General features: G+C 36.9%; 1 protein-coding gene across 4 annotated transcripts in view; it reads left to right on the plus strand.

Annotated features, from left to right (window-relative positions):
• Nucleotides 1–17,220, plus strand: part of AK9 (adenylate kinase 9) — a 58,468-nt gene that overhangs the window by 40,261 nt on the left and 987 nt on the right. For 3 of the 4 annotated variants that reach the window (XM_031611286.2, XM_031611287.2, XM_031611285.2), the window contains 13 exons: nt 376–595; nt 1,994–2,056; nt 2,665–2,871; nt 3,725–3,943; nt 6,597–6,810; nt 7,719–7,920; nt 8,365–8,511; nt 10,010–10,230; nt 11,850–12,046; nt 12,647–12,816; nt 14,288–14,386; nt 14,467–14,569; nt 15,488–15,602. In XM_031611286.2, coding sequence (XP_031467146.2) covers nt 376–595; nt 1,994–2,056; nt 2,665–2,871; nt 3,725–3,943; nt 6,597–6,810; nt 7,719–7,920; nt 8,365–8,511; nt 10,010–10,230; nt 11,850–12,046; nt 12,647–12,816; nt 14,288–14,386; nt 14,467–14,569; nt 15,488–15,602 — 2,177 coding nt within the window. Of the gene's footprint in view, nt 1–375; nt 596–1,993; nt 2,057–2,664; nt 2,872–3,724; nt 3,944–6,596; nt 6,811–7,718; nt 7,921–8,364; nt 8,512–10,009; nt 10,231–11,849; nt 12,047–12,646; nt 12,817–14,287; nt 14,387–14,466; nt 14,570–15,487; nt 15,603–16,426; nt 17,083–17,220 lie in introns of those variants that run through there. The other variant, XM_090135895.1, reaches the window with a different exon arrangement.

Raw genomic sequence — 17,220 nt, forward strand, 5'->3', positions numbered from 1 at the left:
CTTCTCTTTGAGAGCATCAGCTAAGGGTTTTGTAGCTATTGTTTCTTGGGTCACACAAAGGACACTAAAGGCGCAGTGTATCTTATTTACTTTTAAATTTATTTTTAAATATATTTTTGTCTCTGCACAGTAAAATCTCAAAATAAATAAATTTGTTACATTCATTTGTAAGAATTAAGATGTATAGTGTGAATTAAGATGTGTAGTGAAGAATTGTTCTTACATCGTGAAGATACAATACATGAAATCAATATTTTCAGAATGTTATTATGCATTTAATAAAGAAGTTTAAAATAACTTTTTTTAAAATTCTGTGCATTTTCATTTTCACTTTAAACTACATCGATACGTGATTTTTTTTTTTTTTTCAATTAGGTCCACAGGATTTATACTGGATGGTTTCCCTCGTACTTCAGATGAAGCCCAGTACTTGTCAGAACGAGGACTCTGTCCTGATGTTGCTGTTTATATTCATGTAGAAGAAAGTGACATTCTTGACCGTCTTTTACCTCCACGTCTAAAAAAATGGAAGGAAAGACAGCATAGAAAAGCAGAAAATAAAAAGAAACTGAAAGATCTGAAAGCAAAAATAAAGGTAGGTTTTCACTCCTAAAACTCACAGAGCACTGAAGAGCACACAGAGAAACAGATATGGGACCAAGGAGAGACAACCCCCAAAACAGATTTACCTCAGGAGACAATAAGAACTCAGGGCTTCTCCTCTCCTCTCCTCTCCTCTCCTCTCCTCTCCTCTCCTCTCCTCTCCTCTCCTCTCCTCTCCTCTCCTCTCCTCTCCTCTCCTCTCCTCTCCTCTCCTCTCCTCTCCTCTCCTCTCCTCTCCTCTCCTCTCCTCTCCTCTCCTCTCCTCTCCTCTCCTCTCCTCTCCTCTCCTCTCCTCTCCTCTCCTCTCCTCTCCTCTCCTCTCCTCTCCTCTCCTCTCCTCTCCTCTCCTCTCCTCTCCTCTCCTCTCCTCTCCTCTCCTCTCCTCTCCTCTCCTCTCCTCTCCTCTCCTCTCCTCTCCTCTCCTCTCCTCTCCTCTCCTCTCCTCTCCTCTCCTCTCCTCTCCTCTCCTCTCCTCTCCTCTCCTCTCCTCTCCTCTCCTCTCCTCTCCTCTCCTCTCCTCTCCTCTCCTCTCCTCTCCTCTCCTCTCCTCTCCTCTCCTCTCCTCTCCTCTCCTCTCCTCTCCTCTCCTCTCCTCTCCTCTCCTCTCCTCTCCTCTCCTCTCCTCTCCTCTCCTCTCCTCTCCTCTCCTCTCCTCTCCTCTCCTCTCCTCTCCTCTCCTCTCCTCTCCTCTCCTCTCCTCTCCTCTCCTCTCCTCTCCTCTCCTCTCCTCTCCTCTCCTCTCCTCTCCTCTCCTCTCCTCTCCTCTCCTCTCCTCTCCTCTCCTCTCCTCTCCTCTCCTCTCCTCTCCTCTCACATTAATGCAATCCAATGCAGGTAATGTATGCACATGTGTAGTTATCCAGCAGGCCAAGTAAATGAGCTGTGCTACCAGGCACCTGGCAGGGTGAGAGTATGCCATGCACCTGGGAAGTCCTGGACAAAAGGCAATTAGGAGAAGTGAGGTAGGTAGTATGGCCAAAAAGGTCAAATACAGCACATTACTGCTGTTGCATCCCAGCTGTTGTGTTGATCTCTATCTTCCATAAGATTACTTTATAGCTACTATGTGGTCTGTGTGCCAGCTGTACATGTAGAAACTGTGGCTTACCAATAAAAAGATGATAATATTTCCAGTGCAAATAGAATCACAGTCGTCTTCTCCCCGAATCTCATTCTCAGAAATTGCCAAATTACTTTCATTAAAATTTAGATACAAGTTCACCTGCAAAAGTAGAGGGCGCACAGGCAGCAGTTTTTAATATTAGAAGCAACTGGAAACAGAGCTCTAAGGTGAAAATAACAATATTGATTCCAGTGTGTGTTACCAGTTCTCACAGTAGAGTTTTTGTCAGCAAATATCATTGTTTCTTGCATCTTTTTTCACTAATAGAATGAGAAGATTGCTTCAAGAAGGGCAGAACTCCTAGCAGAACAAAAAAAAAGGAAGGAGGAGGTAAGAAAACAAAAGTGTACAAAAGCAATTTAAATAGAAGCGTTTGCGCTTGTGTCATAGAAATTTCTACAGCTCTTACTCTCAATTTGTAGAGCAATGTGGAATAGTAAATATGTGGTAGACTGCTAGAAACCTCTGCTTTCCAAAATAAACTTTGAAAAGTTGTTGAAATTGTTTGAGACACTGTTGGCTCATTCCACTAAAACCAATTCTCAATATGTGCTGAAGTCAGCAAAATACTTACGAATGTGTTTAACTTACCTAATTTGTAAGTGTAAGAATAGCCCTACTAATTGCAATTAGACATTTGCTTTAAGTCCCCTGTTAATATCAAATGGGATTGTTCCAGGATTTCTGCTGAAACGCAATTACAAAGGTACAACAGCACAATGCTGTAATTGCTTTTGAAATACGATTTCAGCATTTACTAGATTTTTGCTTGTGATGAAGAATGCCCCTAAAATGTTGTTGAATGGTTCAATAATTTCTTGAATTAATGAGTTTTGTCATTAAAAAAAAAAAGAAAAAAAACAGCAACAAAAACTGGAGTAGTATATGTTCCCTTAAAGCGTCTGCATAGAAGGTATGAAAGTATTTTACATTTATAGGTTTTAGCAGATGGGGAAAATTATGAAACCAGTGAGGAGGAAGATGAGACTGCAAATGAAGACATTGAAGCTATACTTGAAGAGGAGTTTTTCGAAGAAGAGGAAGAAGAGCCTGAAGAAGAACAGGAGATTGATGCTGTTGAGCGCATGCAAAATGAGATTGTCGAAAGGTTTGATTCAGAAAGAGAAAGCATAGAAGGTGTACAGGTACCTATTCCATTATGTTTTTTATAAAGCTATACGATTTTAAAATGTTATTATAACATATGGTTATGATATAAGAAGTCTTCATTTTTATTTTAGTTTTCAGACTTCAAAGTATAAACAATATTGCTGCTGACGTCTGAAAACTGTGTTGAGAAATTATATGCTTTAAAAAGTATAAAAATTGTAAGAATAATAGTTGAATTGATGCAGGCAGCCAAGTTTGAAACTTATCAGAACAGTATTTCAAATATACTTTTAAAGACAAAATTCTAATAACAGAATTACATACTGGGACTACTGGGACTACATACTGTTACGTAATATTCCTTAGTTACAGCTTACTCAACATTTTTCCCATTGTTCTTTTTTTTTTTTAATTCCAAGAATTTTTGATGTGTTTATGAATAAGTTTATATAACTTAATACTTCTGATTCATTTTCCAAGACTAGGTTACAAGCTTAACTAATTCTTTAATTTAATTAATTTATGGCCCCCTTTGATATGGTGCAATCTCCCTCTTTTATGGAAGAATAAATTGCCTTGAGAAGGGAATAATGTTATTTGATTATTTTTTATAAAATATACTTCTAAAGTTTTCACTTATCATAGTGGATTCCTCAATGTGATTTATTAGATTTTCAAGTTCTTTTAAAATATGGTGATACTTAATATAGTCTGACTAATTTAAAACTTCAGTGGAGAGGAAGATCGGTTTTCATCTCAAATCAAGTATTGCTGATTTACAGTGGCTGAGAACGTGCTTCAAGATATTCTCAACAGTTCATAGAAAATCTTATTGAAAATCTGAACATGTTTATCATTCTAATATTTTGTTATTTTTTCATTAATCAGGAAGAACTTGAAAAATTCTTAATACCACAAATGGAGATCAGTGGAAGACGGATGCTTCGCATAGTACGCTACCAAATTTATTGCAAGCTGAATTCTTTAGTGGAAAATCGTGGTAGCATTTTTGAAAAATGTTACCCAATAAGTTTGCCACTTGCACATAAGATTCTAGTTTTCTCATATAAATTTCCAAGTTCTTTCGGTCAGTGGGATCCAATCAAGGTAATTATCTTGAATAACACTTATGAAAGTAATGTTATCATAAAATATACATAATATTAAAAAAAAAAGAGTCAATATCAAATAATACCAATAAAACTTAATAAAAATTATGCAGGTTGCTCCAAATATAATGCCTCCTGTTTATTTCCATGAAAACTACAACAGATACAAAGAGCATGACAACACTGTTTGACAGAGCAAATCCTCAGATACAAAACACTATTTTCAACAGAGTCACCACCATTAGCTATGCATTTTTGCCAGTGATGAAGAAGAGCCAGCATCCTATTCTTGTAAAAATCTGCACCAGCAGAAGTGACACACTGTCACTGTTGCAACCACTGAAATGCACCACTCACTGCCTCACTGTGTTCACATCCACTGTTTGGTCTCCATCAACGTTCAGCAAGCATCGGTGAATGTCAGCAGGTGCAGTTTTATCCACATGGAGGAAATCACTGACACACCTTTTCTTCATCCTCACTAGGAGTTGTCATAATGTCATACTGCCACACAGCAACAACACATAATGGAATACTGACAGAAAGGTTCACCCTCTACTACTGTGCTACCACCACCGTCTCCCTCTGACGTTATTGGCCAACATAATAAAACAGGAGGCATTACTTTTGGAGCAGCCCTTGTACATTACTGAATCAAAAGTACACTACTGAATATACACAAAATACATCAAGCCTTGGTATTATAAGTGTTAGGCTATGTAGATGGCCACCAACCCTCAAAGTAGCAAAGAAAGTAAAACACCATATGTATTAACATATTGAATGTTAAATGTATTTAATTCATCAGCACTAATGTGTATGAATGAATATGTATGAATTTTGAAGAGCAGTAAATCTAATTTCATACTTTACCAGAGATCTGGAAAGTCGAGGTCAGAAAGTATTCATGTCTATGAATATCAAGTGAAATTCTTATTGGTTCCTATAGACCTTGACATTCATCCTGTTAAAATAACTACATTTTTGTTATTCCATTTCTCCAGTTTATTCATTTGTGCTGTGTAGTGTTTTGTTTTGTTTTTTAACCAACTAAAAAGCAATGGTTGAGTTGGAAGAATGAAGGAAGTCCTATGAAGCCATTAGATGAAATCAGAGGAGTGTGCTGCCAGTAAAAAATGTACATGCTATCAATAAGGAAAGAAAAATAAGATCATTTTGAGAATATTTTATGATATATGAATGAAATGATTAAATTGATTAAGGACTACGGGGTTTTTTGAAGAAGGGCAGGTAGAATGTATGACGACTACCTTTAGATTAAATTGAAGAGGGGAAGTAGTTATGCAACTGATTAGATAAGCAGAGAAAAGTGATGAGCTGAGAGAGGAGTGTGAGCAAACATACAGTGGATCAGACTCCAGGCATTCTTATAAATTGAAGGCAAGCACTCAGAAATGACTTCATGTGACTTAAGTTCCTAATAGGAACTTAAGAATTAGAGAAGGTCTGTCAAGGTAATGCCATGCAGTAAACAGACTCTTATCTTACTCTAACAAGATTAGCTTATCTGTAAGTTTATAACTATTCAAAGAATACTGATAGATTTGTGAGGTATGATTTCCTCCTGCAGAAGAAGCTGAGTTGGCATCTCCTCCTTATTTCATATGTATTGCCCACGACTACTGATTTTTTTCTTAATATATTTCAATTTGCTCAATACAAGCTCAGATTTACTGGACTGTGGATGCCAGGATTCATTCTGGAGGCCTTTCAAATAAATACAGTCACTTTTTCCACATACCCTTTTTTGTGGAAGAACAGCAGTAAGTTACACATCAGTCAGTAACAATTTCACTTCTGTGTCCCCTTTGAGCTGTAGGGTGAATGCCATCTGGTCTTTGCAGTCTTTTTTCTACAAATGTCTCTAGTTTGTACTAAAAACTTCTGACACTGTAAGGCAGTTCCTCCAAGAAAAGCTATAACAAAACAAGAAAGGCTACAACAAAAGACATGAATAAATTCTTCCATAGCAGAGGTGCAAGAAATTCATTTAGCGTTTCTGCAATGACCAGTTCTGCCATTGGTGCTTCTCTTGCATCTCAATTAGCCACCAGCTCTGCAGACTTCCTTGTGGTTGTCTCGTGTTCAAAAAGATTTCATCAGCAGCATGTGTATTTTATTAGCTTTCATTAGTTTTACATTTCTGCACAGTGTAAGTATTGGTATTCTTTTCCATTTTGTTCATAAAATATTCTCAGTGTATCTTCTACTGTCAAGCAAATAATGTGACTCTTTTTTTTAATTTACAGAAACACAATTTATTTATGTATGTATGTGTGTATTTATTTATTTATTTATCCTTGATAGAAATGTCATAAATTCCTTGAAAATTAAAACAAAACGTACTGTTATACCTCTGCGATTACTTTTCTGATGGACAGAAAGTGTTATGGTACCACCTGCTGGAAATAGTGAATATTCTTTCTCCCCTTGGTGTCCACCTTTTTGTACAAGAATTGCATATAGGAATTCCACAGACTTGTACAAAATACTATATTTGTCTCTATGTATTTCAAAATAGAGTGCAGTTGGTACTTCTTTACTTGCCCATAAAGCTACTTTTGTAGGATGGAGAGTGCAGAGGCTATGCTAAATCTAATCAACTGCTTCACATTTTGTATGTTCTGCAGGTAAAGGAAGGAGAGATAATCAAGTCAGCACAAAACTTTGAAAATACACTCTTTCCTGTAATTCATCGACAATATGTTTATTTTTTTTCAAGTAAAAAAAACAGAGAAACATTTATGAACAATCCCATCAAATATATTTGTCAGCCAAAGCCTAAACCACCTGTGCCAGTTAAGATTGCAATCGTGGGACCTCCAAAATCAGGGAAGACTACAGGTAGGAGCCAGTACAAAGCAAAAGATTATCTGATGATTGAGGCTGTGTCTGCCATGGCTGCTACTAAAAAAATCATGAACCTTTAATATTTTAGGTATTCCTGCTTTTCATACTAAGCATGGAATCCTGTAGTTACACTCTCTACTGTATCATTTTACAGCCAGGTACTTATGCATCTTAATTTTATCCCTGCTTCTTATGATGTTGTTATTGACATAGACTGCTTCTTAGAAAATCTAGACTTGTATTACTTAAGCATTTTTTATTATTTTTAGTTATTTTCTAGTTGGTTCTTATTTCTTTCAATCAGTATGATGAAAAGAGTATTTCTAGGATCGTGGATCAGAACCCAAAATTCCACATCTACCAATCTGTTTCCTAACTTCTAGATTTAAAAACATCTCTCCTCTTTTTTCTTCTCCTTCCGTGACTTCTTCAATCCCCAGGTCTCTGCTTTTAACTAGAGGAGAAGAAAATTCAGCTTAGATCACAACTTAATGATTAGCTTAGTGTGTTAGAAAAAGAAGAGAAGGGCTTAAATGATTTCATGTTAAAGAGGAAATTCTAACCATATTTCCCATTTCCTGTGTGAGTGATCTGAAACTGTCAGGCTGTTCTCTAAAGGGGGCAGTAGAATAAGTGTATTTTCTAAGATATTTACTATGGCTGCTGAAGTTTGAGATAAACTGAATAGTGTCAGTGCATTGGGCATACTCTGCACACATGGAAAGCTCTGGGTTCTTCAAGGACCTAACCAGAGCTAGGTACCTGCTTACCAAGGTTACGTCTTGGAAATGACCCAAGAAATGAGCACTTAGCTTCTAAGGCTAAAGACGTACCTTAACAGGTGGCTGGGTTTTGATGTTGTCTGCATAAAAGCTGTTTGTTGAAATCAAAATGTTTTGCAGTTGCCAAGAAATTTGAAAGCGTGTACGGGCTACGGAGGCTGAGTATGGGAGATGCCATACGGCTCGTGTTGAACAATCAGCCAGAGAGTGAGTTGGGGCTTCAGTTAAAGTGGCATCTTCACAGAGGACTGACTGTACCTGATGAACTGGCCATCCAGGCCCTGGATGTGGCTCTGTTGGATCGTGTGTGTGCTACCACTGGGTAAGCACAGAGTCTTCTTCGGTCTTCTTCTTTGGGGGAAATCAAATCAATTTATTCTTCACTGTAAATCAATTTATTTTTCACTTTAAATTTTCTTCTCCCAATCCATATAGACATTTCAAATCGTTAAAATCATGCTTCTGAATGATGGATATGTTAGAATTTAGAATTCTGCCATTCACTTACATTATTTATCTTTTGCTTGTTGTGTATTTCGTTTTTTTACTATTTCTTATTGTCACTATTTTTTTATTTTATTAATTTTAACTTGATTTTAAGTTCCTCAGAGAGAAGACTGAGTCAAGTCAGGACAGCACTGATTTAATGGCTTGGGAGTAGACTTTTGTCTCCCTTGAGAATGTACTCAGAGTATACATAGCCTTAATGATTAATTAGTAACAGTTTTCTTAGAAAAACTGTATTTCTGTTTCTGTTTGTATGCAGAGTTGTTATTGATGGATATCCTGTAACAAGGAAACAAGTAAACCTCTTGGAGTCAGCTAGAATAATTCCTGTGAAAATCTTTGAGTTAGAAATGGATGCAAAGGAGGTGTTCAGAAGAGCTCTGCTGGATAAAGAAAGCACAAACAGGTAGAGATGCTCTCTGATACTTTCACTCACATAATTTTGTCACCTCTCTCTGTGTACATACCTTGGTGCAGAGGGGTTATCCTTCACATATGAGAAGATAAGGGCACCAGGCCTTGCACAGTCTAATGCTTTCATTTCCATAGACCAGAAGCAGAGACATAAGTTGCCAAAGAAACCTGTGGCATTCTCTAGATGGATCCCCAGAGAGCATGACTGAGAGGATGTAGATATGCAAGGGCATGCACCCACTGCTTAGTTTAATTGATTTTATTGAAACCATTATCAGAATTATTACTAGTTCACTGCTGCTGCTGAAGTTTATTATTCATCAATTCAGTTATTACCATCATAAGAGAAATGGCTGCTTCACTTAATAAACTCTATTCTTTAAGTTTTTCTTTTCTTTTAAGAAACGTGGAAATAATGTATATTTTAATAATGTACAATTTATGAATTGGTCACTGAAATCTTTGTTTAAAGAGCCACTTGTTGTTTTTGAAGAAGAGCAGTAAGTAATTTATAAACCAACAGATAATTAAAAAGAACAGAACATTGACCTTAAAATTGAATTGTATAAGGACCTGGTTCTCATTAGAGGAAGTGTTTCTAAGAAGTTTCAAATAGCTTAGAGCATTATTGCTTGTCCCTTTCATTTTGTCTCTTGTTTTATCAAGTAATCAGTATGATACATAATTGTTTACTAAAACCTTGAAGACAACATGCACTGCCAAAAATTAAATTAATGGTATCTCTTTGAAAATATTTACTTCAACATTTAAATTCTAAAGATCAAACTGATTTTATGTTATAGGCTTAAATATATAACAAATGTGCAATATTTCTGAAAAGTACAACTTACAGAGAAATGAATCCTATCAAAATAGAAGTTTCTATCTATTTTTTTAAATACTACCAGCGCAGTAAATGTTTCTACATTCGAGTGAAATTTTCTCTTCTGGTTTTGAGTAAGATTTTTAAAGGTTAAATAGATTACTTACGTATATATACATGGAAATATGACAGATACACAATTTGCAAAATATATCTGGGAATGATGGTTAGTTCTTGATTTCAAGTAATATAATTTAAAACTAAGCCTGTTTTGCAATGAACAACTGATATTCATTTGAAGAGTCTCATAAGATTTTGTAAAGTAGCATTTTATGGTGGACTGAGTGTGTGTGTCAGCTAAAGTGTGCTGACACATTCAAAAAACCTTTACAGAATGTATTTGGGACATAAACAGCAAAATATTTGTTTCTGAATGTAACTTCCTGGTCAGCAACTTATTACTTTCTGTATGAAACTCTTAATATTCTTAATATGGAAGTTGTATTTCTCAAATATGATTTATAATTTCAAATTAGCAAAATTTCAAAACAAACAAACAAAAAAAATAAACCTTAAAATGATCTCTTATATTTACATTCAAATTTCAGTGAAACGATCTAATCTTCACATTCCTATTAAGTCAGTGATATTTTTTTGTTCCCTTCAGACCTTCCTACCCTGTACATGACAGCTCACAGATTCTAGCAATTAAAAATTCCTACTATAGGCAACATATTGACGCAATTAGGACCTATTATAAGAAAGAGCATCAGAACTGGTATGTGATTGATGCATTTCAGAGCAAGTGGTGGATATGGGACAAAGTTCTGCAGGAAGTTCAAGTGATTGTTAAAGAAATCCAGATATACCTGGAAAGAATAAGAGAAGGTAAAGTAAAACAAAGTTGCTCAGAATAATATTCATGTGAGAAGCTGTAATGTAATGACTGTGTTTAAATTCAACTTAAACTTGTTTTGGATGAAGCTACTTCTTGGGCACATACATGCCACAAATTCCTTGATATCCTCTGGAGAGATCTTGAGAGATATCTTGATGACAGCAAAGAAAAAAGCAACTACAACTCAGTAGGCAGCCATCTTGCAAAGAACTAGGTAACATAGCAAACTAGGTAACGTAGCACAGCTAAGAGAAGTCAGCTGTGGTCTTGCAATCCACAGTAGATTTCTCAACTTTAGTGATAACAGAACAGGGACCCCAACATATACAAGGGGAATTATGACTTGCAGATTTATTGATACGCCAGTAGAGGAATGGGAAAGGAATGGAAAAATGTTTCAGAATTAAAGTTAACTGTGCCATTTGAGTTAATTTCTGTATGGAGGGATGAAAACCATTTTTGTCTAAGATGGCGTGGCTCCCACTTGAATTTGTGTGTGTCAGTTTAAGTCAAGGTTAAATGTGCCCTTCAAATATGTATGTACTGTTAAACAAGGATTCTTCTAAATGGCAAACTTGTCTTATCTTCCTTATCTTGTACTCTTCTTTTGGTCTTTAACATTTCCGTGGCTGCACTCTTATAAGTGTCAATCAAGAGTCAGAAGCTTGGGAAGAAGAGTTTAAAATAGCTTTGGTTTTATATGGCATTTTGTTCAAGATTTTGAATATATTTTGTCCAGACAGATTGTAGCATTTGCAAGACATGGATAAATAAGCAGGAGGCTCTCCTCAAGCCTTATACTCTTTTTCAACAATATAAAGAAATGTAATAGCTGAAATGTTCCTAAGCAACACAAAGGAGTAAAACATTATAAATAACACTGTTCCAAGGAAAACATACTAGTGTATGCTAAGCACGCACTGTATGCCCTATAATGAATGACTATTCTATTTCTTAAGTAAATTCTAGAAATTTTTTATTACAATTAACTGGTAAAATGAGTTGCAACTTCATTTTAATATTGATCAATAAAAATTGCTTTTTGTTGTTGTTGTTATTATGTATTTTAATATGATAAACTGTAACATTTAAACTGTGATATTTTTACACAGAAGTGCCAGAATTTCTGTCTTCTGTTAATAAAATGAATGATTAAGGAGGCCTGGAGCACCTCTTCTATGAGGAAAGGTTGAGGGAACTGGGCTTGTTTAGCTTGGAGAAGAGAAGGCTCCAGGGAGACCTCATTGTGGCTTTCCAGTACTTGAAGGGAGCATATGAACAGGAGGGGGAACGGCTGTTTATGAGGATGGGTAGTGATAGGACAAGGGGGAATGGGCTTAAACTGAGACAGAAGAGGTTTAGGTTAGATATTAGGAGGAAGTTTTTCACACAGAGGGTGGTGACGTACTGGCACAGGTTGCCCAAGGAGGCTGTGGATGCCCCATCCCTGGAGGCATTCAAGGCCAGGCTGGATGTGGCTCTGGGCAGCCTGGTCTGCTGGTTGGTGACTCACATAGCAGGGGGGGTTGAAACTAGATGATCGTTGTGGTCCTTTTCAACCCAGGCCATTCTAGGGTTCTATGATACCATTAATTGTTTTTCTCAACAGGAAAAGCAGCCAGCATTGCTGATTTATGCATCACCCCTGAAGAGCTGCAGTATCGGCTGGGAGAGTTTGGACAGTACTGTCCTGTCAGCCTTGCAGACAAGGGTGAACTAGTTGACTGCTCTGTAACATCATCACTACAGTTTGCTGCAGAGTTTCGGGCACACTATTACAAAATGGCTTCACAGGAAGAACTGGATGTAAGTGTCAGAAAGCTTGTGTGAACTGAATTACAGAGAGAGGAAGCATTGTTTCTTGGATTCTTTGATTCAGTACAGAAACAAGCGAAGTGTAATTCAATTTTGACTAGTTTTATTAGTATTCTCACTTTTGTATACTTTGCTATCAAATGTCCAGTCAAATGAAACGTACCAGAGTCCGTTCAAACCTGTGCACCTCTTACAAACTGACGTAGATGAAAGATTAATTTTAAAGCAACCATTTTCTCCTTTCTCCATCTGTTTGGTAGTGGGCTGGGGATAGGAAGCAACTAATGATAGAGATGGATAGTGATAGTAGTGGGTGGATAGTGATGACTTCAACTAAGAATGCATTGGAAAACAAATGAGTTACTCAAGAGTAGCAGCAATGCCAGCACACTAAGAGAGGTGCTGTAGAAGAAATACTGAAATTGAGTGAGCCATTTTTCTGGAGTTTGACCTTCTGTAGACAACCTGCTTTAGCAGGGGGGTTGGACTCCATCTCTACAGGTCCCTTCCAACCTCTGCAATTCTGTGATTCTGTGGCTAACAATTTTATAGTGCTTCTTTCATTATAAAAACATTTAATTTCTTCTACAGAAATTCTTGAGCAGACCAGAGATTTATGTGCCACCACTGGCACCTCAGCCTCTTCCACCTCCGGATAAGTTACCACAAAAACTGACCGCAGCAGAAGTGAAGGCCTTATTCCCTAAAAGTGCTGAAATGCAAGGATACTGTCCAGTCACTTACCTAGATGGAAAACAGAGGTACACCGTCACTATTTTCATAATATAAATGGCAGATTATGTGTCCCATATTAACATGTTTAATGAGGAAATACCTTGAAAGTACTTTTTTAAAGTATTTAGGGTTTGGACAGGAAAAACAATCATAATCCTCTACATTGCACCTGTGGCTTTGGAAATCTCTATAAAATATCCTTTCGTAACTCACATGGCTACTGGTTTCAGACTGAATCTGGACAGCTTGCACAGTAAATAAAATTCAAGTACAAAATGTCAGAGTTGTGGGACCTTGGAAGACTTCACTGAATATGAGTCTGCATTCCACTCCTGCCATAAAATCACTTCAATATAAAATATAGATATATAGCATTGTCTCTCTTTTCCTTATGCTTTCAGCTTTCACAGGAAGGAAAGTCAAGCATGCAATCTGGAAAGGAATGGCACTAGCTATAGTGTGAAAACTGGAGATAAGCAGCACACCTGACCAGCTTTTTTCCAAAGCTTTTGCTTCTCTTCTCCATTAGTTTTCTTGCACTGGTGGGCACTAAAAACATTCGTGCTTTAGCTGTTACAAGATTCTGCATTAGTCTTTATTCTGAGGCTGAAAGCCTGTCAGCTCTCCTTCCTTTGCAGTGTGGTCTAGAGTATTTCAAGTAACTAGACTGAGCTACATCTGAAGCATTTTAAATATCAATTCCTGTACATCTGTAAATGAAAGAAGGAGGGTTGGATGTTTTTCCAAAAACCTTGAACAACTGTAAGACAGACTTACTTAGTGGAGACTTAGGTTGGCCAGATCACCTACTGAAAATCAAGAACAAAAGATTTATAGGTCAGCTGTTCCTTGAGCCTAGGATCATTTATTTTGTATTTTGGATAATGTCAATTGATGTAAGCCTGCACTTAAACAGAAGTGATTAAAATGCATGGACCTCTTTCCCCAGAACTGACTAGAGATGAGAATAAGCTTAGTTTTTTGAAATAGTATTAAGCCAACTACAAGGATCTGTCTTTTGTGGTGAAGTTTGCTTGGATGTAGTTTGAGTTATCTCAATCATAAGCCATCAAAGGTTCAAACAAATCCTAAAATGCCTATATAAATGCAATTTCATAAGAGATCCATAAAGCTTCACCATGAAGTCACACTTATTTCCCCAACATGCAGCAATTTCTCATTGAGCTACAACCATTAACAATCAGTTTTGTGTTGTCCAGTCTTAATCTTCTGAATAACCATGGTTGGCATTTTATCTAGAGTGGTTCAATGAAAGTCTATTTATAAGCAGGTTTTAAGGCAGGGACTCACTCAGATTTTGATCCTTGTAGATGCCAGTAATGTAATGGAAGCACAGACAATCTGATCACTACTGTTCTGTAGTGCCTGTAATTGCTGAATTACCAGAAGGCTCCCAGTGTCTGATGAGTTTAGAGCACACAAGTGATGCTTTACATTTCTTCTAAATTAATAGTCATTCTTCCTCTGTCTCTTCAGGTATGAAGCTTTGGTGCCTGGCAACACTGAGCATGCTGCAAAATACCAGGATAAGCTGTATGTTTTTGAAAGTGAAGAAAAACTTCTGAAGTTTATGAGGTGAATACACTAGCTGTGCTTTAAAGTTAATCATGTTACTATTTATACCTCTTTAAAGTGCTTACTTTTTATCTGGTTAGGTTACCAGAGAAGTATTGGAATCTGAAGCTTCCACATAAGCTCCCTCCAGTACGGGAGCCAATACTACTCACTGCACTTCCCATGGCTGGATACCTTGAGCAGGTCAGTTGTTGCTTCTTTTTTAAAAAACATGATTTTGCAATGTATAGCATACACCAAACTGTGTGTGTTTGATTACAGCAATTTTGATTTGTTGTTGTAGTTTTTATTGTTGGATGGTTGTTGGGGATTTTTTGTTTTTTTGTTGTTTTTTTTTTTAATGGAGTATGAGTCTTATGATTCCTAATGGGGCTGTCTTAAATTGAAAACAGTGTTTTTAAAATTGAGATAAATTTTTAGAAGATTTAAAATAATAGACACTTGTAATTTTAATGCCAAAACCAACAACAATAAACAAAGAAAAAAAAAAAAAAAAACAAGTACGTTCACCAGAGGGGAATGAGAAACTGCAAAAATAAAAAAACAGATTTTAAAACTCTTTTGCTTATCATATCTTGTAACATTGCACTTTGCTTTTATTTTTAAAGCCAGGATAGTCCAAGCATATATATCTGGAGTCATTTAAGGATAGGTGGTTGCATTTTGAGATGTGGCTATAAAATAAAAAGATGATTCACAGTCACTTCCCTCCCAGTTTTATATTTGGTTGTTCATAGGATCATAGAATGGTCTGGGTTGAAAAGGACCATAATGATCATCTGGTTTCAACCCCCTGCTATGTGCAGGGTCGCCAACCACCAGACCAGGCTGCCCAGAGCCACATCCAGCCTGGCCTTGAATGCCTCCAGGGATGGGGCATCCACAACCTCCTTGGGCAACCTGTTCCAATGTGTCACCACCCTCTCTGTGAAAAACTTCCTCCTGATATCTAACCTAAATCTCCCCTATTGGGGTTTTTTGGTTGGTTTATTATTAGATATCATCTTAGATACTTAGATTTGCTTGACAACAGGATCTAGATTTTGACATGTTTTTCTTTTAAATCTTTGTGATGGTCTTCCAAAACTTTTATTTCTTTAGGGAGTAGCAACTTCTCTAATAAAAGCTCTGAATGAAGTAGGATGCTTAAAGCCAAAGTTCCCATTTCTAAGTGTAAGAAGAACTGCTCTTCTTTTTGTGGCCTGCCATTTAAAAGGTAGTGTATAAAATAAAATGCTATAGAAACAGTAAATTAAATAACTGCAGTAAATCATCTGATTCAACGTTAATAATTAATTTCTATTGTTTTCTTAATGTCCAATTTGGGAAAATACCATTATATACTGATTTAAGTACACACTGCCAAGTTTCTGGGGAACGTGTACAGACCAGGGAGAAAAATAAGGTAAATAGGATAGGTGGATAGATAGGCTCATAAATAATGAGATCTGAATGACATTTTATCACCAACAACCCGATGGTCTTGATAACATTCCTAACATGGATCAATGAGTTTTGAAACAAAAAGTAAGCTTATTTATCTAGGTTGTACCAGATTTGTTGGAACTAGTCACAAACAACTGGAATTGTCTTTAAAATGACTGAAATCACTGTGATTGAGGACTCCTGAAATATTATCTGGGAGTTTCAAAGCCAGAATGCTCTGGTTTCCATTACAGTCCTAGAGACTTCTTCAGCCCATCAGTTTTTGCTTTTACGAGCCAACCCATCTGGTGATCTGCCTTTTGTTTTCGTAACTTTTTCCTTATATTTCCAGATAGTTGCAATCTTTATTATCTGTCTGCAGTTCTTCACATTCAGTATTTCCCCATGCACATTTGAGAGCCCTTCACAGTTTTCTTGGACTATACAGGCTTTTGCTAGTGTAGCTTTGTTAAGGAAGACCACTGAGCAGCACAGGCACCATACAAGCCCCTTTATAAATGTACAGTCTTTGAAACAGAAAAAATGTTTTTACACTGTAGCTTGCTTTATCTACAAAGTATCTTTTTTTTTTCTTTTTCTTTTTTCTATTGTTAGCCCAGCTCTCCTAATATAATTATGTCCATGCTTGGAATGGTTTGCTTGTATGTTGTATTGTTAAATCAGATGATGAAGTGAAAATGTTATGCAAGTGCAACACAACTCTTCTCACGTACTTACACTTTGACCACAGGAATCCAGGAAAACAGGTTTTCCTCTTCTAAGACTATGCAGAACTGCTGCAAACTTTAAGACATATTGTTCTAGTATACTGAAAAACCTCATTTGCAAATATAGCATGACTTATTGTCTCCTCGGTGGACTCATGTTGTTCCTGATCAAAAACTTGATCCAAGTGCTTTGTGCCATGGCCCCTTGGAAATGTTTTAAATCCCATTTCTAACTGAAGTAAGACATGTTACAGCAGCCTCTTATTTCACATTCAAATAGGGAACAAGAAACAGTGGTCTAGTTGCCCCTGCAGCTTTCCAAACAATCCTGTATTGCCTTCACTACCTGAGAAGAGAAAGTGCAGGTCATCAGTCATAAATGAAGAGCCATTTACTCCTGGAAAAGGACCAAGAAATTGCACATCCCTATAGTAGTGACTTAGTGCCCTTCAGACTTAACACTTGTAGAATGAGGCCGTCTACATTTTAAAGCTGAAGGGGGCTGAAGTGTTCCATAGCTCTTCGTGCTGCTCAGTCTTTGTTATGAGATATAAAATACCACCTCCTAGGAAGAAATGGTTAGGATTTGTCTGTCGTAAGCCCCTGACCTCCCTTTGCCTCTGTAACAGCAGTAGATACTCTGAGGGGTGGCAGTCAGCACTGATATACCCCAAAATATGG

Source organism: Phasianus colchicus, chromosome 2 (genome assembly GCF_987193195.1).
Source record: "Phasianus colchicus chromosome 2, bPhaCol1.hap1.1, whole genome shotgun sequence".
Classification (NCBI taxonomy): domain Eukaryota; kingdom Metazoa; phylum Chordata; class Aves; order Galliformes; family Phasianidae; genus Phasianus; species Phasianus colchicus.